This window comes from Emys orbicularis, chromosome 1 (genome assembly GCF_028017835.1).
Source record: "Emys orbicularis isolate rEmyOrb1 chromosome 1, rEmyOrb1.hap1, whole genome shotgun sequence".
Classification (NCBI taxonomy): Eukaryota; Metazoa; Chordata; order Testudines; family Emydidae; genus Emys; species Emys orbicularis.
In genome coordinates, this window is record NC_088683.1 from 250,981,329 (window position 1) to 251,009,284 (window position 27,956).

Sequence of the window (27,956 nt, forward strand, 5' to 3'; positions counted from 1 at the left end):
TGCCTAATTCACCCTTTGGAGGGGGGGGGACTATCAGGCTAACTGCATGCACAAATGCTTTTGAAAATATGACTCTACATCTATCACTCCCTATACAACTTGTTTAATTAAAGTTTGCAGTATGTGTATATGGTCCACCATGGATCTGCACAAAATGCTCTGCACGACCAAAATGTGGCACATACCAATTTTCTAAAAGACACAATCACTTGGGGGGAAATGCTGTTTACCATTTTTATTAGGGCTTTCAAGCGATTAAAAAATTAATCACAATTAATCACACAATTAATTGTGCTATTAAATAGTAATAGAATACCATTTCTTTAAATATTTTGGATGTTTATTACATTTTCAAATATATTGACTTCAATTACAACACTAGAATACAAAATGTACAGTGCTCACTTTATATTTATTTTTGATTACAAACATTTGCACTGTAAAAAACAAAACAAAAGAAATGGTATTTTTTCAATTCACCTAATACAAGTACTGTAGTGCAATCTCTTTATCATGAAAGTTGAACTTACAAATATAGAATTATGTACAAAAAATAACTGCATTAAAAAATAAAAGGGTGTAAAACTTTAGAGCCTACAAATCCCTCAGTCCTACTTCTTGTTCAGCCAATCACTCAGACAAACATGTTTGTTTACATTTGTGGGAGATAATGCTGCCCGCTTCTTGTTTACGTCACCTGAAAGTGAGAACAGGCATTCGCATGGCACTGTTGTAGCTGGCGTCGCAAGATATTTACGTGCCAGATGCGCTAAAGATTCATATGTCCCTTCATGCTTTTGACCATTATTCCAGAGGACATGTGTCCATGACTGAGTGGATCTGTAGATGCTAAAGTTTTACATTGTTTTGTTTTTGAGTGCAGTTATATAACCCCCCAAAAATCTACATTTGTAAGTTGCAGTTTCATGATAAAGAGATTGCACTACATACTTGTATGAGGTGAATTGAAAAATACTATTTCTTTTATCATTTTTGCAGTGCAAATATTTGTAATAAAAATAATATTATAAAGTGAGCACTGTATGTTTTGTATTCTGTGTTGTAATTGAAATCAATATATTTGAAAATGTAGAAAAACATCCAAAGATATTTAATAAATTTCAATTGGTATTCTATTGTTTAACAGTGCGATTAAAACTGCGATTAATCACAATTAATTTTTTAAATTGTGATTAATTTTTCGAGTTAATCGCGTGAATTCACTGCGATTAATTGACAACCCTAATTTTTATGCTGCAGTTTTGTGCACCGGGTGAAATAGCTTAGCACTTCTCACTCCAGTGTAGTGTAGACTATCATTCAAAACAAATGGCTATTTTCCTCTTTTGCAGCAAAGAAGATGATGCTAACAGAGAACATCTCTGATCATCTATTTCATAGTACTTCACAGGCCAACTAAGAACACATTTTTCCAGAGTGAATCAAAGTTGGAAAGGAAAAAATGTTTACTTTTTGCTGGATCCTACTACTGTTTATCAAAGGAGCAGAGGTTAGAGAGTTTAATCTGACAGGTAAGAGATTGTTTCATGTCTTACTGGAAATGTTTTAAAAAATATTTGTATTGGCTGGTTAATATCAATATACATCCTATCATCATTTTATGAGTTTTCACTGATTCTGTGTAAGACTTTTTATGAATTATAATTTGTATGCATTTTTTTTGGTTAAGCACTGATGATGTGCTTGGAACTGTATAAAATACAAAATCCGTAGTCCCAGAGTTAGCACTGAAAGGAGATGGACATTTTCAATATAATGGAAAAATAAAAACTGGAATTTTGAGAGCATAATGGAACAAATTAATTGCTGCTGTAACGCCACTGAATAATACATCAGGAATAGATGGCTTTCTCTCCATAGATTTTCCCTCTTTCTTAATCTCATCACCAAAACTCCTTTCATTACTTTGTTTTGCCTTGCCCTATATTTTATTGGTCCTCATGGTGCTATGTATTAGTGGAATTTCACAGAGCTCTAATTAATTTCAGCTGGGAAAGTTGCAAGGTGCCTGCTGTGAGTCCTTTGACATCTTCATCCAAGCTAAAACATTGCTTCATAAAAAAATAGAGCACTACAATTGGAGCTTTTTGGGACTTTTCTGTCAGAAAATCATCCTGATGGAAAATGCCCTTTGCATAAAATCAAAAATTTCCATGGGAAAATGTCTGCTTGGAAGGCTCTTGTCAATTTCACTTTCTGCCAGCAGGGAGAAAATGAAATTGAGAAAAGCTTGGAATTTTTGTCCTGTGAAAAATTTCAAGGTTTTCACTTTTTGTCAGGAATCAGGACTAATTTTTTCTGAAAACTTGAAAATTTCCCCTCTGGCTGGAAATTCTGTTCTCCAACCAGCTGTAACTGCAATAGCCCATTACCCAGAGTGATTCAATACCAGAATTAGCTGGAAAAGAATATAAAATAATCAATAAATTGTGTGGAGATAATGGTGTCCCTCTGATATGGTAGAACAAAGAGACAAAGGAAAATGTGTGGACGTGGATTGTTGAGAGCAGTTGGATATAGAAGGCTGCCATTGACACATGCAATCTAAAGACAATGGCAAGGTATCAAATAAGTATACAGATAACGTAATGATAATACTTTGCATGTATTCAGCACTTCTCACAATAGGATATGAAGATGTTTCAAAGCACTGTTTTCTTAGCATTGCTGCGACATAGGTGAATATTATTATATCCATTTTGCAAATGAGAAAACTGAGATATAGCGAGACAAACAACTTGCCCAAGATCATATAGTTAACTCAGTAGTAGAGTTTGGATGAAACTCTTTTTCTTTAAGCTAACACTCCACCCACATCTCCTGGATGCCTCCTATGTGGAGTGAAATTTAGTTAATGTAAATTAACTCTTGTATTAAACCCATAAAAATTAGGATGCTTGGAGATAAGTCTATAGTTTAATCATAGATTCATAGATTCTAGGGCTGGAAGGGACCTCGAGAGGTCATCGAGTCCAGTCCCCTGCCCTCATGGCAGGACCAAATACTGTCTAGACCATCCCTGATAGACATTTATCTAACCTACTCTTAAATATCTCCAGAGATGGAGATTCCATCCCTAGGCAATTTATTCATGACAATCTGTCTACAGCAGAGGATAGCACCACCCTGTCGAAGACCTGGACTTTGGAATACTTTGTATTTATTACTGTACATAGGCAAAATCAAAACAGCTGCAACATATTAGTTTGTGTTTAAAGACATGTAGCCGGATCCTCAGCTAGTGTAATCAGCATTGTCGTCAGTGGAGCTATGCCAATTTACACAAACTGAAAGTTTTTGGTCCTCAGAGCCCAATCCAACTGCTATTAAAGTCAATGGAAAGTCTATTTGTATCAGTGGGAGCTGAATCAGACCTATAAATCCCAGACACTCGTTGTTAATTTATACTTAGTTATTAACTGTTATTGGGCTAAATTTTCAAAAGTGACTAGTGTAGTTGTAGCTGTGTTGGTCCCTGGATATTAGAGAGACAAGGTGGGTGAGGTAATCTCTTTTATTGGACCAGCTTTTGTTGGCAGAAGATACAAGCTTTTGAGATACACAGAGCTCTACTTCGTGTCTGGGTGGTTCTCAGAGCCCAGGTTCCTGCCTGATCAGGGACATCTACACTGCTATTTTTAGCCATGTAGTACAAGCCCCATGAGCCCAAGTCAACAGACCAAGCTCGGAGACTCATTGCTATGGGTTGGGTTTTTTTTCAGTGTAGACATAAGCTAAGAGACAATGTCTGAACTATTAGCTGGGACGATGTTACTTCCAGGCTCCATCCAAAATTATAAGACTTGTTCTGCAAAGACTAGGAGCCAAAAGATCTTAAGGACATTAAACAGTTAAAAAGTCACTCTCTAGAGAGGGGGAAGGCAGTTGCCAAGGGGAAGACACAGAGACCGATTCTGCTGGAGAAACTGAAGAAGCAAAATCTTCCTGCTCCACTCCCACATGGGACTTAAAGTAAGGTAGACATGTGTAACCTTGATATATTGGGTGCCCGGGAAGAGGATGAGGCAAAGTCCCAAGACAGGGTAAGGTAAGAAGTGGTGCAGGGAGACAGCAAGGGGTCTGTGTAGTCAGGCCTTGACTGCTTGTTTAAGGGTCCCTGGAAAGGGAGAAGCTGGGTTCCCCTATCAGTCCACTGAGGAAGATGGAGCAGAAATGCCCCTGAGACGGGTAAGGTAAGGACTACTGAAACTCCCTGATACCAGGTGCAAGGACTGGTGGGTTCAGAGTTGGTCTGACGATCCAACGTGAAACTGAAGGACTATCAGTTGTTGGACTACTGGTTTTACTCCAGAAGGGGTGGACCTATATGTGACCGGCCAGAGTGCTGAGTTGCAAGAAAAAGCAAACCACTGCATGACTGGCATGGCTGTCACAGGAGGTGCTAAAGGAGGAGAGTCTGCTACACCACACTTAACCAGCGGGGTGGAGGGTGGGGGGAGAGGGTGCATCTGCCGGCGAGTCATATGCTTACAGGCCCTTTAAGGCACCTCCTAAAATATACCCCAAATCACCAATCATGTTAAAAATCTTGGCCATTTTCCTCTCTCTCTCTCTCTAAATATAATGAAATCTATGCTATATTCATGTCAGATTGCACTGATATGTTTGTTGCCTGTCTTTCAGAGTGTCTTTATAAAGGACCTGAAAGGATTTATCATGCAATTACTGATGAGGAGTTTATCTTGGAATGTGTTTTGCCATCCCAACACCGTACCCACATGTACAACAACTCATTTCTCTATACAAGTAAAGTGCTGTGGTTCTGGCAACAAAAAGATGGAGAACCAGTGAAGATTATCAGCAATGAAAGCACTAACCCCACTCAGGAAGGGAATGCACTTTGGTTTAGACCGATAGGGATTAATGCTTCTGGAGTATATATCTGTATGATAAGGTATGTCAGTGTGTCAAAAAGCCTTCCTTGATGTATACTTTCACTGATAGCTGAAAATCTTAGAATTATGCAAATAAAGAATCATAGAATCATAGAATCATAGAATATCAGGGTTGGAAGGGACCTCAAGAGGTCATCTAGTCCAACCCCCTGCTCAAAGCAGGACCAATTCCCAACTAAATCATCCCAGCCAGGGCTTTGTCAAGCCGGGCCTTAAAAACCTCCAAGGAAGGAGACTCCACCACCTCCCTAGGTAACGCATTCCAGTGCTTCACCACCCTCCTAGTGAAATAGTGTTTCCTAATATCCAACCTGGACCTCCCCCACTGCAACTTGAGACCATTGCTCCTTGTTCTGTCATCTGCCACCACTGAGAACAGCCGAACTCCATCCTCTTTGGAACCTCCCTTCAGGTAGTTGAAGGCTGCTATCAAATCCCCCCTCATTCTTCTCTTCTGGAGACTAAACAATCCCAGTTCCCTCAGCCTCTCCTCATAAGTCATGTGCTCCAGACCCCTAATCATTTTTGTTGCCCTCCGCTGGACTCTTTCCAATTTTTCCACATCCTTCTTGTAGTGTGGGGCCCAAAATTGGACACAGTATTCCAGATGAGGCCTCACCAATGTCGAATAAAGGGGAACGATCACGTCCCTCGATCTGCTGGCAATGCCCCTACTTATACAGCCCAAAATGCCGTTAGCCTTCTTGGCAACAAGAGCACACTGTTGACTCATATCCAGCTTCTCGTCCACTGTGACCCCTAGGTCCTTTTCTGCAGAACTGCTACCTAGCCATTCGGTCCCTAGTCTGTAGCAGTGCATGGGATTCTTCCTTCCTAAGTGCAGGACTCTGCACTTATCCTTGTTGAACCTCATCAGGTTTTTTTTGGCCCAATCCTCTAATTTGTCTAGGTCCCTCTGTATCCGATCCCTACCCTCTAGTGTATCTACCACGCCTCCTAGTTTAGTGTCATCTGCAAACTTGCTGAGAGTGCAGTCCACACCATCCTCCAGATCATTAATAAAGATATTAAACAAAACCGGCCCCAGGACCGACCCTTGGGGCACTCCGCTTGAAACCGGCTGCCAACTAGACATGGAGCCATTGATCACTACCCGTTGAGCCCGACGATCTAGCCAGCTTTCTATCCACCTTACAGTCCATTCATCCAGCCCATATTTCTTTAACTTGGCGGCAAGAATACTGTGGGAGACTGTGTCAAAAGCTTTGCTAAAGTCAAGGAATAACACATCCACTGCTTTCCCCTCATCCACAGAGCCAGTTATCTCATCATAGAAGGCAATTAGGTTAGTCAGGCACGACTTCCCTTTGGTGAATCCATGCTGACTGTTCCTGATCACTTTCCTCTCCTCTAAGTGTTTCATAATTGATTCCTTGAGGACCTGTTCCATGATTTTTCCAGGGACTGAGGTGAGGCTGACTGGCCTGTAGTTCCCCGGATCCTCCTTCTTCCCTTTTTTAAAGATGGGCACTACATTAGCCTTTTTCCAGTCATCCGGGACCTCCCCCGATCGCCATGAGTTTTCAAAAATAATGGCTAATGGCTCTGCAATCTCATCCGCCAACTCCTTTAGCACCCTCGGATGCAGCGCATCCGGCCCCATGGACTTGTGCACATCCAGTTTTTCTAAATAGTCCCGAACCACTTCTTTCTCCACATAGGGCTGGTCACCTTCTCCCCATATTGTGCTGCCCAGTGCAGCAGTCTGGGAGCTGACCTTGTTTGTGAAGACAGAGGCAAAAAAATCATTGAGTACATTAGCTTTTTCCACATCCTCGGTCACTAGGTTGCCTCCCACATTCAGTAAGGGGCCCACACTTTCCTTGACTTTCTTCTTGTTGCTAACATACCTGAAGAAACCTTTCTTGTTACTCTTAACATCTCTTGCTAGCTGCAACTCCAAGTGTGATTTGGCCTTCCTGATTTCATTCCTGCATGCCTGAGCAATAGTTTTATACTCCTCCCTGGTCATTTGTCCAATCTTCCACTTCTTGTAAGCTTCTTTTTTGCGTTTAAGTTCAGCAAGGATTTCACTGTTTAGCCAAGCTGGTCGCCTGGAAGGTCAAGGGATCATCTACTCCATCCCTCTGCACTAAGACATGATTAAGTATACCTAGACTATCCCTGACAGAAGTTTGTCTAACCTGCCTTAAAAACCTCCATGCCACTAAACTCTTCCTTTGGTCTGATATGTTTGATTGTTTTCACTTGACCTTGGTTTCTTTTCTTTGCTGTACAGGGAAGAAATCCCATGTCTCTCAAACATCATAAAGGTTCAAGCGAAGAACAATGCAAATTGTTCGGATAATGGCAGAAATGAGCTGTCTCTTCTCATTGAACAAGGACATTCAATTTCTTGTCCTGGGATACACTGTTACAATCATTTACAAAGGTCACCAGTGACATGGTACAAGGTAACAGTCACTCTGTTCCAATTCTGTGCGAAATAAAATCAATGCTGTTACAATTTTAGGCTAAATTCTGCACGCTTACACATTTGCCCACAACTTTTACTGAAGCAAATGCAAATTGTGCACAACTCCCTGAGGGGGAATATTTTAGAGGCTTTTAATTAGAGCTGAGATGGAAATGGATTTTCTATTTTGTGGGAAATTTCATGATTTGGAGAAAAAAAATGGTTCCAAAATGGAACAAAACCAAAGAATTCTAAACTTCCCATGAAACAAAATAAATTAAAACAAAAATTTCTGCTGGATCAAAACATTTTGTTTCAATAAAATTGAAGCATTCCATTCTGATTTTAACCCTTTAAAACTTTAAAAAAACATTTTTATAAATTAAAATATATAAAGATTTCATTTTCAAAAGTTATTTCAAAACGAAACATCAAAATGTTCCATTTTTAAAATGTAAAAATGCTTCGTTTATTTTCTAAATGAAATTTCATCAAAATTGGCGTTTTTCAAAAAGTTTCTTTAGAGATGAAAATGGCATTTTATTGAAAAATGATTTGGTGAAAAATTTCTGACAAGCTTTACTTATAATGGCCATAAAATTGGCTCCAAGCTAAAATTTGGCAGACAAGAAAGGGATGTTCTTTCTTTTTCACACAGTTTAAAAAAATGGATCAGTTCTGTATAAGGTTAAAAAAGGTCAATAAATGGAAATTACTATTTTGAGATTTCTTGGCATTCAGATAATACCAAGTATGAAGTCTAGTCAATTTCCTAAATAGACTTACCTGCTATACAGGAATAACTCTTGATATACTGTACCTAACTATGCATTTATACCATCTAGTGTTACAGCACTAACTATATGTTCAACCAAGACTAGAACCATTTCTGTAGCCAAAGTGACTTTTGAATTTCCTGTAAAAGATGTACAACTTCTATGGCAAATTTTCTTTTCTGGTTTCTTTCTGCATGAACTTTGAATTTCCTTACTCTGTTCATTTAAGACCTGATCCAAAACCCTTTGAAGTCAATGAGAGTCCTTCCATTTACTCTAATGGGCATTTGATTGGCATTTAGTGAAAATCTTTAATCATTCTAGAGGATGTGTGTATATTTAAGACGTTAAGAATGTCTGGAATTTTCAAAAGCATTCGGTATTGCTCTGTGCTCATAGTGAAAGCAATAGCAGTATTGCCAACCCCAAGCATTCAAAATTCATAAGTCAGACCTCAAGCAATCATGAGATTTATTTAAAAATCAGAACGTATGAAAAGAAAAAAACAGTTTTCCTTTTATTTGGCTTCTGGTTTCTAAGTCTTCAGGTCCCACTTCATTCATATTTGCAGAATTTTCGCCGCAGTCATGAGTATTAGCAATTTGCTTTTTTTAAAAATATGAAAGCTAAGATTCTCATGTACTCAGCTGCCTTCAGAAGCTAGGGCTTGCAAAGCAAACAAACACACACAGCCCTGCCATCCCCACCCCCAACACCAAATCTTGTGAGACTCATGGTATAACAGACACCGCTATTGACTTCAATGGGAACAGAGTTAGGTCTGCATTCAGCTCTCTTGACAATTCCACTCTAAGATTTTAAAAGAGAATTTAATTAGTAGCAAAGAAAACCCCCCATCTAATTGCTTCATTTTCCTTTCTTTTTGTTAGAATGGAATTCGAGTAATGTTTCAGGAGATTAGAGAAGGTCTAAAACTTACGGATGATAAAATCCTCTTGCATCGTATCTATGAGCAAGATGCTGGTATTTATGTATGTGATTACATTGTATTTGACAACAGCATCCAGTGGACAATGAGACGAGTAGTTAGAGTAAAAATCATTGGTAAGTAACATATGAACTCAGAATAATAAAATATCTGTAGTAACAACTTATTTTCCATAGTAAATTAGTGTCTCTTTCCTCCCCAGCACTGTTTTTCTTTGTGCTCACATTCTGAAAATCTTGTCCTCTCTCACATTGACAATGCTGTCCTCTCCTGGTTCTATTCCTGCTTCTCCGGCTGTTGCTTCAGAAACCTTTAGTGGGTCTCCTTCTCCCTCCACAATGCAGTGAACCCTTGGCCTGATAGCCTGAGGCCCCACTTACAAAATGACTATATGTTAGGACTGTTCAGACAGGCCATCCGGCTAAACATCATTAAAGTCCTCATCCCAAGTCCATTAAAGTCAATAGAGAGATTGCCATTGACTTCAGTGGGCTTTGGGTGGAATGTTAAATGTTCAGTAATAACATATAATAGAGCAGAGGTCGGCAACGTTCGGCACGCGGCTCGCCAGGGTAAGCACCCTGGCGGGCCGGGCCAGTTTTATTTACCTGCTGACACGGCAGGTTCGGCCGATCGCGGCCCCCACAGGCCAATGGGGGTGGCGGGAAGCCGCGGCCAGCACATTGCTTGCGCGCGCCGCTTCTCGCCGCCCCCATTGGCCCGGGATGGCGAACCGCGGCCAGTGGGGGCCGCGATCGGCCGAACCTGCCGCGTCAGCAGGTAAATAAAACTGGCCCGGCCCGCCAGGGTGCTTACCCTGGCGAGCCGCGTGCCGAACGTTGCCAACCCCTGTAATAGACTGTCTGTAACCTAGAATAATTAATAACCTTATCAGAGCTGATTCCATTTTGAGTTTACCATAACCTAAGACACTATAGCAGCCTTTTCACTACACATAATATAGTCTTATCAGTTATTTTATTTTTTATTTTGTATTGCAGCACGAAACACTGTCCACACCCCAAACATCTTGTCTCCCAGTGGCGTGAAGACCCTTGAAGTAGAAGTTGGTAAGCGGGAATTTTTTGTGGTTCTTTTTCTGGCCTGGAATTACAATTTAATGGAGTATTGACATTTTACTGGATGAAAGAAACCAGTTTAAAGACATGTATGGATCTTAGGTCCAATGTTTTGTATGGATTAGGTCAAAAACTGAGACAGTGTATGCCTTTGTTGGCATCAAAGGGGAAAAAATGCATCTCAACCCAGCAACCACTTTCCCATATTAATTAGGAGAAAGACTTTCCAGTGACTTTTGTAAACAGTGTTTCTCTGTTTCCTTTTCACAGGAAAACCTCTTACAATTGAATGCAAAGTATTTTTTGGCTTTGAAAGGGATTTTTTGCCCATGATAACTTGGTACAGAGACAACAAAGAAAGTAAAAGTGAGCCACTTTTGCAGAAGCCAACACGGTAAGGGGAAAAACCAACCAAACAGAAAAACCCAGCTACAAATGTTGGTTACAAATGTCGAGTCTTCAATATCTACTTTAATGTACTGTCTTCTTACCTGGAGTCACTGGAAGATCTCTAACAGAGTATCAGATAATGTAAGAAAAGTCCACTGAGGATTTTTAGACACACATATTACATACTAATGTGTGTGACACACACATGTTCTTTCTAATATATATAATACACATTAACACGCTACTATGTATGTATGAATATATGTATGTGTATATATAATTACATACAAAAAAGTATGTTAAAAGAACATTATGGTTCTACAGTGAAGCACTGAAAATTTAGCAAGTACCAGGGTTAGGTTGCTCATGCAATTCTAATTCCACCCCCTTTTGCATATGTATTAATATACAGAAATACAGTCTTTAATTAAATGCTCACATAGTATTTCGTCCACAGAACCCTGCCTTGCTCAGTGCACAGAATAGATCGGGGTAGACAACCTATGGCACGCGTGCCAAAGGCGGCATGCCAGCTGATTTTCAGTGACACTCACACTGCCCGGGTCCTGGCCAACAGTCCGGGGGCCTCTGCATTTTAATTTAATTTTAAATGAAGCTTCTTAAACATTTAAAAAACCTTATTTACTTTACATACAACAATAGTTTAGTTATATATTATAGACTTATAGAAAGAGACCTTCTAAAAACGTTAAAATGTATTACTGGCACACGAAACCTTAAATTAGAGTGAAGAAATGAAGACTCGGCACACCACTTTTGAAAGGTTGCCGACCCCTGGAATAGATGGTGCTCAATTAATGAGAAGCTGTTCAATAATTTGTTTCTCTTCATACTGAGGTGGCCCTAGGCCTTGTTTACTGCACATTATGCAAACCCAAGGCCGGTGCAACCCATTAGGCGACCTAGGCAGTTGCCTAGGGCACTAGCATTTGGGGGGCGGCATTTCGGGTCCTTCGGCGGCGGCCGGATCTTCGGCCTCCCTGGTCGTCGTCGGCATTTAGGTGGAGGGAGCTGGGGCAGGGGGCGCGGGGAGGGCCGCCTGCAGCAAGTAAGGGGGGGGGCGGCACGCAGGGGAACCGCTCCCCGCCCCAGCTCTCCTCTGCTCCGCCTCCTCCCCTGAGCACACCGCCCCGCTCTGCTTCTCTCCCTCCCAGGCTTGCGGCACCAAACAGCTGATTGGCGCCACAAACCTGGGAGATGGGAGAAGTGGAGCGGCGATGGCATGCTCGGGGAGGAGGCGGAGCAGAGGTGAGCTGGGGCGGGGAGCTGCCGCATGGCTCCCCGGGCCAGGGGGAGCTGCCGCGGGGGTGGGGGCGCCTCAGGGCGGGGGGAGGGAGCTACCGCGGGGGGGGGGGGCGCCTTAGGGCGGAGAGCTGCCACAGGGCTCGGGGGGCGGGGGGGGGGGGCGGGCGCAAGGTGGAAGTTTCGCCTAGGGCACGAAACATCCTTGCACCCTCCCTGTGCAAACCCTGCTCTAAAGAAAAAATGATCAATCTCTTTCTGGGCTTTTCTATAGCTCCCATCTTTATAGAGTCACAAGCAACGTATTTGTCTTCACAGCCCCTAGTATTATCCTCATTTTACAAATGGGAATTGAGGCACAGAGAAGTTAAGCTCAAAAGTGTCCACTAATTTTGGCTGCCCAATTTGAGACACCCACAACTTGATTTTTCAGATTACTTAGCATTATATAGCACTGTATATGTTCAAATAATATATAGCTTTACATAAAGCTTTATATGTAGGCACAGCTCCCATTGACTTCAGTTGCAGCTCCAAGTGCAAATCCGGCACCCAGAAAATGAGAGAGACACAATTAGTGACCACCTGTGAAAAGTTTGGTTTGAGCGACTTGCCCTGCATCACACAGGAACTCTGTGACAGATGCAGAGACGAATCCAATTTCTCATGGCAGCATTCAACTATCTTGACCATCAGACCCTCCTTTCTCTTCTTGCAATCCCCTGCTTCAGTCACTACATACCTTTGAATTCTGCAACAAATGAAGCAGGGGTCCTACAGACAACGGTCTCCTTTACTACACAACCCTGGTTAATCCACAGAGCAGGTCCATCCTGAGCACTGAATGAGACAGGGGTCATTTGGAAAAAATAGTATGTGATCATGCCATTAAAGACTGTATCATAATTCATATTCACAGGGGGACTGAATTAAGATTGCACGGGAGACCTTAATTTGGGTATTAACTTTTGAATGCTTGGCTTTTCAACCTTAATGTTCTTTTAACATTTGTGTGTGTGTCTGTGTGCATGTGGGTGCGTGCATGTAAGCACCCTGGCGGGCCGGGCCAGTTTGTTTACCTGCCGCGTCGGCAGGTTCAGTCGATCGCGGCTCCCACTGGCTGCGGTTCGCCGTTCCAGGCCAATGGGGACTGCTGGAAGCTGCGGCCAGCACATCCCTCAGCCTGCGCTGCTTCCCATAGCCCCCATTCGCCTGGAGCGGCAAACCACGGCCAGTGGGAGCTGCGATTGGCCGAACCTGTGGATGTGGTAGGTAAACAAACCGGCACGGCCCACCAGGGTGCTTACCCTGGCGAGCCGCGTGCCAGAGGTTGTCGACCCCTGTCCTAGGTTTAAAAAAAAAGTGAAAAAACAGAAATCCCACAATATGGCATCATATTGATGCCTACGTGGGACATCAGCATGGTTGGAACTTTTAGATCCACCACACACACCTCCGCCACTTGAGCTAATGGAATACCTGAAAGCAGTAGTAGGTTGTCATTGTCTATGTGGACCAGCACTAGAGGGAAATGAGATGCACACTTTGCCAGTGGATTTCACAGATATTTGCAGACAGCAGAGGACTAGTGAAACTCAGAAATCTTGGGTTCCATTCCAGGGTCCAGAGGAGAGTAGTTAAAGACTCTTCTGCTTGTTTTCCCCCAAGCTTAATCCTGTCCACTCTATCCCAGCCAGCTTGTCCTGGTCCTGTCTCTTCTCTGTCCCTGTCTCCTTGTCCCAGTCCCAGTATCCTTGCCCAGCCAGTCCTATTTTCCCACTCTGGGTTCCCCATCAGATTCTCAGGGCTGGTCTACACCCAGCCGCTAGTTTGGCGGCTGGGGATTGAAGTTCTGGGTTCGACTTATCGCGTCTGGTCTGGACGCGATAAGTCGAACCAGGAAGTGCTCGCCGTCGACTGCGGCACTCCAGCTCAGCGAGAGGAGTACCGCGGAGTCGACGGGGAGGCTGCCTGCCGCGTGTGGACCGCGTCTGAACCGCGGTAAGTTCGAACTAAGGTATGTCGAATTCAGCTACGTTATTCACGTAACTGAATTTGCGTACCTTAGTTCGACTTGGGGGGTTAGTGTAGACCAAGCCTCATTCTCCCCCCCAGATGCCAGTCTCTTCCTCCCACACACACTTCCAATCCCAATCTCCTTGCTCTGCTAGTCCTATTTCCCCTCCTCCCCCAGCTCCTTGTTCAATCTCTCTCTCCCCTCCCCACCTCCTGGCAACCAATCCCAGGGGCTCCTCATCCAATCTCAGTCTCTGCTTCCCTCCCCACCCTGTCCCTAGTTTCTTGTCCCAGTCTCTTTGCCCAGCCAGTTTCAGTTTTACCCTTGCACCGTGGCTCCTCATTAGAACTTTCTTTCCCCTGCACAACCCCATTCCCACCCCCGCGGTGCCCGGTTCCAGTCTCCTTGTGCAGCTAGTCCCATTGTCCCCCCAGATCCTCATCCAATCTCAGTGTCCCCCTCCCCCCTTATCTGTCAACTGGCTCCCTGCTGCCCCTCACATTTCCCTCACTGGGTGTCCTTCACTGGGTTGCTCCCAGTTCCAGCTTCCTCTCCAGCTTCTAGTCTCGGTCTTCTTGTGTTACCTGTCCCAGCCTCCCTCCATGAGTCTGAGTCACAGTATGCACCTCTTGGTTCCCAATCCTAGTGCCCACCTCTCCAACTCCCAGTCACAATTTTTCCCCTCCCCATTCCCGGTCTGACCAGGCTCCTTGTCCAAATCTACTCTTTCAGTCTGGCTTTTGTTCCCTCAGCATTCAAGTCAGAAGGCTTCCTTCTGAACGCTGCTTAGGCACCAGCAAGGAGAATCATTGAGAGCACAAGAAAGACAGGCTCCCTTCTCTCAGTTGCAGTGCCTGGCATCATCCCAGCATCTGGGAGCAGCAATTCTAGAGAAGGTCTGGCTTTGCCTCTGCATCTCTGGGATAGAGCATCCACAATCACTCTGTGGGAATGGCACGTGCAGTCTGGTCACAAGCAGGATGAAGCGTGCTCACTGAGGACAGAATGGTTGCAGATTTTAGCTGATATGCTCAATAGAGGTTTCTTAGAGTTTGTGCAAACTGAGATTTTTTTTCAAAGACTTCTAGCTTGGCCAAATTTGGGTAGTTTTTGATAGGAACAGCAATAAGCACATTGGTAACACAAAGACCAAATTTCAAATCCTTGGTCTGAACTATGGGAGTGCAAGAGTGTCTCAAAGTAAAAGTCACCAGCCAATTTTTAACAGGCAGATATCTGGCATGGAAAATTTCTGCCCAATGGTTAAAGTTTGGCAAAGCTGTAAGCAACTGAAAACAGGGTCTTATAATAGAAAGTGTTGTGCAACCTTAATATTAGGCTGTGTTACCAATGTCATCTATAATGATATATATTTATTATTATATGACAGAGAGTGAACGAATAAAACAAATGGTATCAACACAGACAACTCTGGACAGAGATTTACAATATTTCATGCATGAATTTGATTTATTATGATTAAAGCCATAATAAATGGCACATGTGTGGTATTACAGAGATCAGTAGGTTATCAGCTTCTGAACAGAGTAGTGCAAAATGGTTATAATGAACATTGTCTTTTTCAGAATTCATTAGAAACTCAGACAAAGCGTATTGAAAGATTTGTAAAAATTTAGGAACACTGCTCAATTTTGGGTAAATGGGGATCCACTTTCAAGGAAATCAAGTGTGATTTATGGATTTGAGTCAAAATAATATGATTGCATGATTTCACCATGTGATCAGGTGTAACTTGGCGGATTACATGAGTGTCACTTCATCTGAAATGCTAAGTGAAACTTCAGGTGTGACACCACATAGTCTGAACCAAAATATGAATGAAATTCTATAAAGCAAACCTCACTAGTTTTCACACTGCTTTGTTCAGATGACCTCAGCTGGTGGTTGGGAAATGACCATGAGATATGGGATATGATTCTGCAAATTCCTAGTGTCTTGCAGTACCTGAGAATTTTGCTAGCATGAAATTATTTTAAGATCTTTCAGAGCAAGGTCCCTTGCCACTGCTATAGAGTCTGATTTTTAAGGCTGCAATTCAGCTATGTACTTATGTAGGTACCTAACTTTAAGTACATGTCAATGGAACTAAGCATGCGTTTAAAGTTAGGTGTGTGTTTAAGTACTTTGCTAAATTGAGGTCTGAGGACTGATCAAGAGCATTTTATTGTGCTGTCTGTGGGCATTAGTATCTTAGGGCTTGTCTACATTACCTGCTGGATCGACAGGCCGCAATTGATCCAGCGGGGGTCAATTTATCGTGTCCAGTCTAGACGTGATAAATCAACCGCCAAGCGCTCTCCCGTCAACTCCGGTACTCCACCAGGGCGAGAGGCGCAGGCGGAGTCAACAGGAGAGCGTCAGCCGTCGACTTACTGCAGTGAAGACACCACGGTAAGTAGATCTAAGTACATCGACTTCAGCTACGTTATTCATGTAGCTGAAGTTGCGTAACTTAGATCGATTTCCTCCCCCCTCCCCCAGTGTAGACCAGGCCTTACTATGAGATCAGAACCAAATTGAACTTTCATACAAGGACATCATTTTTCTTTTGCGACATTGTCATGGATCCACAGGATTGGTGCTATGCCCCCAGCTTTGTAACAGTCTCTAGGAGAAACCCCTTCAGTATGCCAGACCCCCGTGGGTCCCACTCCTTCTCCTTGTTAGCCATGTGGCTTCACTGCTTCCTTAGACTGACTTATGGGCTTTCGGTGCTCCTGCTTCACACCATGAGCTCCATTCAGCAAGTCCAACTGAGACAGACTCCTGATGGAGAGTTGTACACTCTTCGGGGATTAATGCACCTCACCAAGCATTTGCAGTGATACCAAGATGTGTTGTCAAAACAGTTGGGTTTATTAGTTAACTGGAATGCAGCATAGGAAGTCCTTAGGGTAGTATAGAGAACGGAAAATTAAAGCATAGTCCATTCTGGTTAGCCCAGAGCCCAGCCAAGCTGTAATGAACCTCTTGGTTTAAGCTCTGTCTGACCTCTTTCATCTCACTCCTGGGAAGAGCCCTGAATACTTCCAGCAGCCACTGCTAATTCCCCCACTTCACACTTCTCCAGTCCTTTGCTCTCTGCTGCGGAATGTTGCTCAACCTCCCTGCTGAGAGGTGGGGAAATCCAAATCTCTCTGGGTCGATGGTTGCTAGGTGTCTATGTCTGAGCAATTGGATTTGCCATTGTCTTTTCAAATGTTCCACTGCTATGGGGACCAAGCCTCAGGGCTGGTTTACATTACGGGGGTGGGGGCGGGGAGGGAGGAGGGGGAATCGATCTAAGTTACGCAACTTCAGCTCTGTGAATAACGTAGCTGAAGTCGACATACTTAGATCTACTTACTGTGGTGTCTTCACTGCGGTGTGTCGTCGATTCCCCTTGCGCTTCTTGTTGAGGTGGAGTACCGGAGTTGACACTAGAGTGATTGGCGGTTGATTATCGCGTCTATACTAGATACGAAAAATCAACCCCCGCTGGATCGATCGCTGCCTGTTGATCCGGCCGGTAGTGTAGACAAGCCCTCAGACTGCTAAGCCATACCCTAGACCCACATCTCTTAGCCTGCCCTGAGAGCAAACAATCCTTTTCCACCCACTGGGTAACAATGGAGCATATAGGGGAAAATAAGGCAAAAACAGGATGCCTAAAAATACTCCTACTCCTTCACAGATATCACAAGTGAATGACAAGAATGTTAACATCTCTTTATTTGTACAATCATGGGCTTTTGGATGATAGGCGTGTTTTTTTGTTTAGGATTCGTGTAGAAGAACTTGAAGGCAAATCATTTGTTCATGTTGCCACACTCAAGGAAGTTACTGAAAGGGACCTGAACAGCAACTTCATCTGCTTTGCTCAGAATTCTGTGGGGAACTCGACAGGAGTGCTCAAGCTAAAAAGGAAGGAAAGAGGTAAATCCAGAAGTTGTCTGGCTATTCCTCATAATGAGATATGTTTTGATCACTGTCACTAATATGCTTGTGGTCATCACTGCCCTCTACTTTTCAATAAGTTAGAGGGGTTCCTTGAAACTGAACGGAAAAGGTTTTGTTTGAAAACTACTAGAATTGCTCTGCGTTCCAGCACAGATCTGCTTTTTACACTGTCAACAAGACACTATCTATTCTCTTGAATTCCCATGCTAGGCCTGAGTCACAATGTTCAGAATTGGACTTGGATCCAGTTCCAAACTTCCTTAAAGTTTGGGAGGCAGGCAGGAGTGAATCTTGTCCGTCAGTTTAGTCCCCATCCCTGGTATTAGCATTTCTTGTAAATGTCAGTATTATTATGGAAACACTGAATTTTAACAGCAATAATTTTGTTTTAACAGCACTTTTCAAATTCATATTATATGGTGCGATTGCAGTTCTAGTTGGACTCCTGGTGGGCAGTGCTTTTGTTTACCAGCATTGGATCGAAATAGTGCTGATGTATAGAAATTACTTGGCCAAGGACGAAACTATAGGGGGTAAGAAAAATAGAACCATGATAGACTGTTATTTTACTTTAAGTTTTCTAAATGGTTAACAGATATTGCAAATGACAATACTTTAATGTCTTCAATCACATTAGGGCCTAATCCAAAGGCTTCTTAAGCCAATAGTTGACTTTTCACTGACTTCAGTGGTCTTTGATTCAGGATCTTAGAGAAGCCGGAACACATGGGGCAGTACATATTTACTGACTGAAGTCTTATAATGAGCAATTTACAATAGCAGTAATTTAGCCAGGGAATATCAGAATAGGAGACAGAGGTTAGGAAAAACCATGTAAACCAGGAATCCAAGAAGTTCCCACAACAATTTCTCCCTTAATCTGTGATAAAATCTGTAGACTAGAGGTGCATGTGCTTGCAGAGAGATGGGTGAGGAAATGGAGACATATATAATCATTTATTTTCCTATTTAATCAACATGATTTTTCATAAACATAACCAAGGAGGGAGACAACATCACTTGGCAAATCAACTTATACGGGCACTTATTGGAAATATTTATATATTTTCTTCCTAAAAAAATACATGTTGATCATAGTGATCAACTTCTATTCATGAATAGTGCAATAACACCCATAGGTCTCTACCAGGTTGGGGTTCCCAGGTGCTAAGCTCTGTAAAAATGTATAGGAAATGGCAGTTTCCCTACCCCAAAGTGCTTACAAATCTAATGTGAGGTGCAGGGGGTGGAGGAGTCTGGTGGTTTCTACCTGTAAGACTTTTCTGAACCACACCTGGCCCTTGATGCAAGCTGCTATATTTAAAAAGAAATTGCTCTTCAGAAAGTGTATTGGTGAGCCCAGTGATAAGTCACGTCTGGCCAGGGTGATTTGGGAAATCACCTAATCCCCCATTTAGTTTGGTGACAAAGTTTTCATGAGGGCTCTGGAAAGTCCCCTGGAGGTTTCTCTAGATGATCCCTGGGATAAAGAGGTGTTAAGCCAGATCATTCCTGAAGAGGTAAAGCAGCATCAACTCTTTGTTTGTCTTGTCCACTTAGACTGTAAGCTCTTTGGCCCAGAGACTGTTTGTAGCATGTCTAAGGGTATGTCTACACTTGCAGAGTTTTTGCACTGTAAGTTTTACCGGTGATAGGGAACCGGTGAAAGAAAAGCGCTGGTTTGTGTACCCACTTAATTCCTCAGGCGTCAGAGAGTGTTTACACTAGCAGCACTTCCATCGCCGATGAGAGCAGCGCTATAGGGCAGTTATCCCACAGTGCAGCTCTCTCGATAGGTCTTGTGGGAAGGGGAGGTGAGGGGAAGGCATTCTGGGTCCCTGCTTACTGCCCTGTGATGCACTGTTTCATGTCCCAGCAGCCCCATTACTTCCTTGTTTATTTTGTGGCATTTTTTTAAAAAAACCCTGATTTCATCTGGCTGCTTTCCCCGCCACATCTATAAGCAAAGGGAAAGGGAATTTCAAACTTCCAGGGGCTTACAGGGGGAGGGGCGGACGTCCCTTTACCTGGTGTCAGAGCAGCAGAGAGGCTGGCCAGAGTGGTCACTTTTGGAACTGTGGGATATCCTCCGGAGGCCCAAAGGTGTTTACATGGGTAGAATGTGTCTTCATTTTCACAACAGCACAAAAAAAAAAAAAAAACAGCGGAAAGATCAGTATGCCTCTCGTGAAGGTGGTTTTCTTTCTGTGGTGAAACATCTGAGTTTCATGCAAAAAGTCATTAACTAATGTAGAGGCTCCCACGGTTTTAGCACAAAAAAGGGACTTTTTGCGCTTTAAATGGCAAGTGTAGACATAGCCTAACACAATGTGGCCCTGACCTCAATGGCTACCATAACAATACCACCATCACCACCACCAATAATTATGAGAAGCGGTGGTTTATACTATGGCGACAGTGACCTCCACTGGTGAAATGAGGAAATGCAAACTTCTAGTGCAAAGGATATTACTTGTTTTCTAGTGTAAAGGGACCACAACTCAACCTCCAAATCTGCGAGTTGAAATTTGCATACCTACATTTTTTTTTGATGCACACGTTCTGGGACCTAAGTTTTTGAACATGCTAAACTTAGATGGGGACATACACAAGCATGCACATATAGTTTTCTAGTCACGTAGGACAAATGACCTGTTCAAGATCACATAAGGAACTATCACCTAATTACAGGTTAGTATTGATAATCGTTCTTATAGGGCTGGGTATTGCAAGATGCTGAGCACTCTTGCCTCAATTCAGTAAAGCAGGTAAGTGCATGTTTAATTTTAAGCATGTGAGTAGTTCCATAGACTTCAGTGAAGCCACCATCTTGCAGAAGTGAGCCCCTATCCAGTACTTTTGCTCTGAGTACTAGGCAAGACAGCCTGTTCACAGCTCTCCCCAGCTGTCCCCAGCATCCATTACGTCCTTGTCTATATTTAGTCATTAACCTGTTCAACTGTTAACCCCCCGCAAAAGTTTGTTTTTAAAATGGAAATACGTGTTACATTTTTATTTAAAAAACAAAAATATATCGGGGTATGCATTGTGTAGCCAAAGATGGGTCCAAACTAGAACCCTGGACCCAAACTTTCTGCTCAAAGTCTGGGAAAATTTGGATCTGGATTTGAAATCCACAGCTCGGATCTATTCCTTTAATGGGACAGAACCAGAACTCAAGAAGTGGACGGCTCCAAAGTTTGAGGTGGTGTTTGGATCCTGACCTGAACTTTGCATCTTTCCCTCATCTCTATTTATAACAACACGTGGATTTTTCTAGGATTGTATTAAATAATGCATGTGTTTTTATGACAACATGGTGTGTAAGAGAGATGGGTTTTTACTTGCAATAAAATGCACAGCATTTTAGAAGCAGCTTGTGCATTGGAAATGCCACATTTTTCTTGAGTAGCCGCACCCTTTGATCTGATATAAATGAGAGGGCCAGATCTTCAGCTGGTCATGCAGCAAAGGATATTACTTGTTTTCTGCATGCTTTCTGAAATGAAGCAAAGGGCCTGATTTTCCACTGCTTTTCATCTTGAGTACAAAATGAATGTCTACAAAAGTTGCAAGGTAATGGAGAAGCAGGCCTGAGCTTGAATTACTGACTGACTCCACTACATGATTTGACAATTGTTTGCTATTAATCAAGTGTATTCAGGTAAATAAAATATTTATATACTGACTACAATGAGAATTTACCATTACATTAAATTAAAGGCGATAGGTACTTCAGAAATACCTTAATTAGATTAGATGATCTGCACATTTTAAATTGTATTTTCTTTTAGATTCCAAAGAATTTGATGCATTTGTGTCCTATGCAAAACAACACTCCTTTGAAAGTGATTCCACTTTTCTTAATGAGGAACAGTTTGCCCTGGAGGTCCTTCCAGAGATGTTGGAAAACAAATACGGATACAAACTGTGTCTCCTTGAAAGGGACATTCTTCCAGGAGGAGGTAAGGTCCCACCTGATATGTGGAAAACATCAATAGACAACCCTTCGCTCCAATAGATTTTAATTTTCAAAAGCCTTATTCATCAAAAATGCCAACCATGTGATTTGGTCATGGAGCTTCTGCTCATCTCACTAAGTCACAACCCCTAGAGTCTAAGGTTATGTCTACACTACTGCCTATGTTGGCAAGAATATTCGACCCCCCAAGTGACAAAAGTTACACTGACATAAGTGCTAGTGTGCGCAGTGCTAAATCGGCAGGAGAGCTTCTCCCACCGTCATATAGTGGTGGATTAGCCACTGGGCCAATGGGGCCCATGCCCAGGGGTCCGGGCCAATTCGGGTGTCCCTGCCCGCCCGGAGCTCCTGCCGAGGAACAGGGGAAGCCCCCACGCCCCGACCTTGCTCCCGGCAAGAGTGCCGGGCAGGGAGGTGGGGGGGACTGCAGGCGGAAGGAGTGGAGAGGGGCCCCCATTTGCTCTGGCCCAGGGTCCCACAACCCCCGAATCTCCCTCTGCCATCATAGTTTATGCTGCACACACGTTTGGGGGTGGGGGTTATGTTGATGGGAGATCTCTCTGTACATGTAGACATGGCCTAAGATATCCCATTCACACAGAACTTCAGTGTCGTCACTGAGGACATATTAGGTTGGGGCAAAGTTCTTTTTCAGCATTCTTAAAGGACTAATATACTTTTTGTATAAGCATTTTTGTAGCTTGTCATAAATTTTCCAATGGAACAGTTTCCCACTGGAAAATGCTGATTAGATTAAATCAAAACGTTTGATTGATTTTCAATGGGAAATTATTTCAATGTTTCATTTTAGTAAGGTTGAAACAGTGCATTTTGACTTTCTCTTTACCTTTTCTATTATATTATAATTTGTAAAAGTCAAAATGTGTAGACTTTTATTTTACATAATATAAAAATCACAATATAAAGACAAAATAAAATATTTTGGAATATTTCATTGCACAAAAAAATTCAAGATTTTGATATTCCATCCTCATTTGGGATTAAACGAAATTTTGAAATCTCGGAATTTGCTGTGGAACAGAAATTCTGTTTTTCAACCAGCTTTTATTAAAACCTCTATCTATTTCTATACCAGAATGTCAGAGGAATGTCCCCTCCACATTCATATTGCAATTTACTTATATTACTCATTAATCCACATTAAACATTTTCTTAGCATGTATTAAGTATGTTTTGCTATCTGTCGGATGCCCCTTTTTTCAATAAAAAATAAAATTAGCGCAGAAATACTGGGTCAAACTCATTGGCACCGACATTGGCAGACACAACTCATTGATGAATTAGGCCCACTGTAAGTAGCTTTAAAAAAAATCCTACCTAAATTCTATAGGTACCTAAATTCTATTTATAGTTAAACTAAATGGGAAAAATCATTTGCCTAGACAGTGTTTCAAATCTTCAGATGACTTGTTCTGGCATTTTTCAAGGGTAGGTTTTCTTTATATAGAACCAATGCACAGTAATTCACAGGTCCCATTTTTCCGCTCCCAACAAATTCATAACTTCAAACCTCGGTGACGCATAGGGAGGGGATGTGGGATCAAGTGCCCTCCCAGATTTTGGCAAGTGCCAAGCTGCCCTTACAGGGCTTGCTCTGTTCAGCCTAATGCTCGGGGATGGTGGCTCTGCCCTCCTCCTGCTGTGCCTCCCTGCCTGGCACTTCCAGCTCGCTTGGCTCCTCCCTCCCTGCAGCTGGGCCTCGGCGGGGAGCTGAGGACGGGGGACAGAGCCGCTTCTCATGCTGGCAAGTATCAGAGGGGTAGCCGTGTTAGTCTGTATCCACAAAAACAACAAGGAGTCCAGTGGCACCTTAAAGACTAACAGATTTATTTGTGCATAATAAGAAGTGGTAAGAACCCCACTTCTTCAGATGCATGGAGTGAAAATTACAGACATAGGCATAAATGTATATGAGTACATGAAGAGCTGGCTGACTCCGCTCAGGGTCGATGTCTGCGAGAGAGCCTGGCTGCAAAAGTGACAGAGGCTGGCTCCCAGCCAGAGCCCAGCTGCCGGGGACAGGGGTGGAGCGAGCCGGAGGAGTGGGGGGACTCCAGCTCACTTGGCCCCTGTCCCCGGCACCTGGGCCCGGATGGGGAGTGGAGGGGCCACCTCCTCAGCTAGGGTCTCTCGCAGATAAGCGCTGAGCTGCACAAAGGGAGTGACCCTGAGCAGAGTCAGCCAGCATGAGAAACGGCTCCACCCTGCCCAGGCAGGCCTGGCTGCCGGCAGGAGGGGCCAAGTGAGCTGGAAGTGCCAGATGGGAGGCGAAGCAGGAGAAGGATGGAGCTCGGGTGGGGCAGGGAGAGCGCGGTGGCCTCGGCTGGGCACAGAGTGGGGGGTTGCTGCGGAAGGCGCTGGGAGCAGGCTCCCACTGCCCAACCTGAGTTAGGGGTGTTGCCTGTGCCCCTTCCCCTGCTGAGGTGTCCACAAGGTCATGGGAGCTCTGGGGAGACACTGGTGCTGTGAGTCAGCCGGGGGCTGGTGGACCCAGTTCAGGGGAATGTGCTCCCCCTCCTGTGGCCCCAGCCTCCCAGGACCAGGCGGGACTGGCTGCCCAGGCCTAGAGGGATGGGGCTGGAAGGTTCCTCCAGGGGCCACCCATGGGGTGGTCACGTGGCCCTCCCTTTAAATTGTGTCCCCCCCCAGTATCATCAGGCATAAGTCACCTATGCTTCAAGAGCTGGCTAGAAGTTTCTAGAACCTTCCAGAATCCCCCAAGTGAAGCAGGGGACTAAGGGTATGTCTACACTGCCCATGTTACAGCACGGCTGCAGCAGCACTGTGACGTGGGCAGTGTAGACATGCTTTATCGCCAGGGGAGAGCTCTCTCAGCGATTTAAAAAAAACCCACCCCAAATGAGCGGTGGTAGCTTTATCTCTGGGAGCGCGCCTCCCGGCGCTAAAGCGCTGTCTATACTGGCGCTTTTCAGCACTAAAACTTTTGTCACTCAGGGGGGTGTTTTTTCACACCCCTGAACGGCTAAAGTTTTAGCACTGAAGGTGGCAGTGTAGACACAGCCTAACACAACTTTATATATTCTGTCACGTTCTTTTAAACATCACCACAACTTTCTCTTATGTTAATTAAGATATCTCCCAATGTCAAAGGGAAGTGGAGAAAATATTCATCTGCGGAGATCTCCCATGCATCACAAAGCAGTAGAATAAAATACCTCTAATAAGTAGAATAATAGAATCACATAATCCTAGACATAGGACATCAGGAAGTCATCTAGTTCATCCCCCTGTGCTGAGGTGGGATTAAGTATAAGTAGTAGAATGGGACCATTTATAGGATTAATTTGGATTAATAAATAATTAGGTTAACTGTAATGAAAACATACCCTTTTAAAGCAACTTTTTGGGGAAAACAGCCATTCTAAGTATCTCCTAGATGTGTGCTACTACTTCACTTCTAATTGTGCACTCATTAGCTCTGACAAGTTAAACAGGCTTGTGTTTAGTCAGTACGTGAATGGGAGACCTCCCAGGGAAATCACCAAGGTGCTGAAGTAAGTGGTGTTGTTGAATCAGTAAATCAGTAAAACTCTTCCCTTTGGGGCAGAACTGAACTAATGCCCCAGCATAGCGTTAGTGGATGCTGGTTGAAAACTGGGTTTTCTGTCATGTGGGAAGCAGGATGAAATATCAATTTTTTTTGCAGAAGGGAAAATTCAGAAATTTTTATTTGGAAATTTCAAAACATTTTGTCATGTCAACATTTCTAAATCAAAATATTTTTCTTGGTTTGTTGAACTGAATTGAAACATTTCCTATTGGCTTGGTGAGACATTACTAAGTGTCCCCCAGATCTCAGTGGAGTTCTAGTTCAAGTACCAAATGCATCTTTTCTCCTCTAAGGGCCAGACTCTTTGGATGGACTGGCATGATGCACCATGGTCACATAATTCCCATGATACATCACATTGGTTCAACCAAACGGGAGACCATCTTTCATCGTGGGAGATGTAGTCTTCTAGAAAGCTGAGGCCAGAGGGGAGAAGAGGAGTACGAGTCACCTGAACTTCACCTTCTATGAGTCACTGTGGCAGCTCAGGTGGACACAGTTTAATTTTGAACTGACCCAAAAGAAAACATTTTGATTTGGTTCAACAAACCAAAACTGTTTTAATTTGGTTTTACACAAAATATTTTGTTTCTATTTTGCTGATGGAAAATTGAAAAATTTCAGCAAAATTGAATTTTTCCCTGTATAAAAATACATTTTCTGTCAAAAAAAAATTGTATCACTCCTTGTAGTCACTGCAGAGCCCATGGCACCTGTGGCAATTTGGGGAACCTGTCTATGTACAACTTATGAATTCTGTCTGGAGTCAGGAGCTCTTTTTGTGTATCTGTCAGACTGCAGATTTAATTTTGAATGAGGGGTTTCTTTGCCTTCTCGGTTGTTCTTTTACCTCCATGTTGGACCTCCAAGGTTTAGCAGCACAGGGCTAAGAACAAAGGGTCATTAACTTAAGTGCTCTCCCATTGACATGGCACCACCTTAGACAATAGACTGACTCCTGCCCAAAAGAACCGGTCTGTGCAGGTGGACTGATAATGATGTAATAGGTCACCTGGTAGGGGATTTTGATCACCTGATGAGGCTGATCAGGAAATCACCTGATAAAGGCTGGAGATTATAAAAGAGGGTATCTCAGCAGCTATTTTAGAGGGAGATGAGGAGAAGTGAGACTAGGCCTCCATGTTCTGGATGAGAAGCCATGTGCAGGAGGTTGGGTAGGGGGGCGGGGAGGTGAAACATCCTGGACTCCTTAGAGGGCTCTGGTGTATGCTCAAAGAACTCTCCAGAGTAGTGTAGAAACTGAGGCAGGAAAACTATGTTTACGTATGTTTATTATTTTGTGTAGATCCATTTATCTTTCATGCTACATAAGGAGAAAACTGTGTTTAGAATGCTGTGCTAAGACCATGTGTGTGTGTGTGTGTGTCCATTGTCTTCCATGCATACCCTTGAAGAGGAAAAGCGTAAACCAGAAGGCTCACACCTTCAGTGGGATCCTGGGGAAAGTTCAAGAACAGCTGGGGAGGCACTAGTTTCAGGGCCTAGGCCATTGGACTGTGAGGTCCCCACTGCCATGAGGGGGTGCGTTCCTTAGAGGCCCAAAGCCAGGGACAGTACCTACATTCTGTCCAGCCCTAGCAAGCTAAGAGTATGTGGGATTCAGCATTGGGATCCCGGTACAGCAGTCTGGAGAGCATCCAGAAGGGGCACTCAGCCAGATCTTTAACTGCACTTATCAGAAGAATGAAGATGTTAGCCCAGGTGTCATTGCCAAATTAATTGGGTAATGGCTTTCTAAATGCTCCTGTGGTTACAGTTGTATTCTCTTCTTCTCATGATGTAAGGGACATTGCTATGTGCTGTTGTGTGTAGTTGTTGCATTTTACTCCAATGGTGGCTGCATTTACATGGTTGTTAACATGATTATATATTAAATTTTTTAAAATGTTTTCGGTGCCTGTGGCTGAAAAGCTCAAAGTGTAAGCTAGTACTAATCATTACTTCTTTTTCAGCTTACACTGATGATATCGTAACAGCTATTCAACAAAGCAGGCGAGCTATAATTATCTTGAGTCCTGGCTATGTCAATGGACCCAGCATCTTTGAACTGCAGGCAGCAGTGAACTGTGCTTTAGAAGATAACATGATAAAACTGATTTTAATTAAATACAAGTCGTTCCAAGAGCCAGAGTCTTTACCTCCAATAGTGAAGAAAGCTCTTAAAATTTTACCAGTGGTTACCTGGAAATCTTCTAACTCTAACTCACCAAACAAACAATTCTGGAAATATATGCGGTATCACATGCCAGTGAAAAATACCAGGGGGCTAGGGAAAAAACAGTCTAAAGTTTTTTTCTCATAGGTTATTTAGCGTGGTTATCAATAGCAGAAAGGCCGCTGGGTGAGGTGATTGTAAAGGAACTTCCTGTATCTGCTACCACCTGACCACAAATTTAAGAGCTCATCATCTTTTGTCTCATTGATAGCTCACTCTAACATAAAGTGAAAAAAACCTCCTATAATGTGACAACCCTAAAGTCTTCAGTAGAAGCAAGCGGGACTGGATGCAGCTGTGATATGATATGTTTTTCTTTTATTATTATATTTAATATT

General features: G+C 43.2%; 1 protein-coding gene across 1 annotated transcript; it reads left to right on the top strand.

Annotated features, from left to right (window-relative positions):
• Positions 1-1,462: 1,462 nt before the first annotated feature.
• On the top strand, positions 1,463-27,705 carry IL18RAP (interleukin 18 receptor accessory protein). The gene is made up of 10 exons (XM_065397562.1): positions 1,463-1,532; positions 4,666-4,936; positions 7,198-7,372; positions 9,041-9,215; positions 10,101-10,169; positions 10,449-10,572; positions 17,630-17,784; positions 18,204-18,341; positions 21,603-21,773; positions 27,356-27,705. The coding sequence occupies exons 1-10, from the start codon at positions 1,463-1,465 to the stop codon at positions 27,703-27,705; spliced, it is 1,698 nt and encodes a 565-aa protein (XP_065253634.1).
• Positions 27,706-27,956: the final 251 nt, after the last annotated feature.

Coding starts and splice junctions, on each gene's coding strand:
- IL18RAP (XM_065397562.1), top strand. CDS start 1,463: ATGTTTACTTTTTGCTGGATCCTACTACTGTTTATCAAAGGAGCAGAG. Junction 9,216..10,100: donor AGTTAGAGTAAAAATCATTG/GTAAGTAACATA, acceptor TTTGTATTGCAG/CACGAAACACTGTCCACACC. Junction 10,573..17,629: donor CTTTTGCAGAAGCCAACACG/GTAAGGGGAAAA, acceptor TTTTTTGTTTAG/GATTCGTGTAGAAGAACTTG.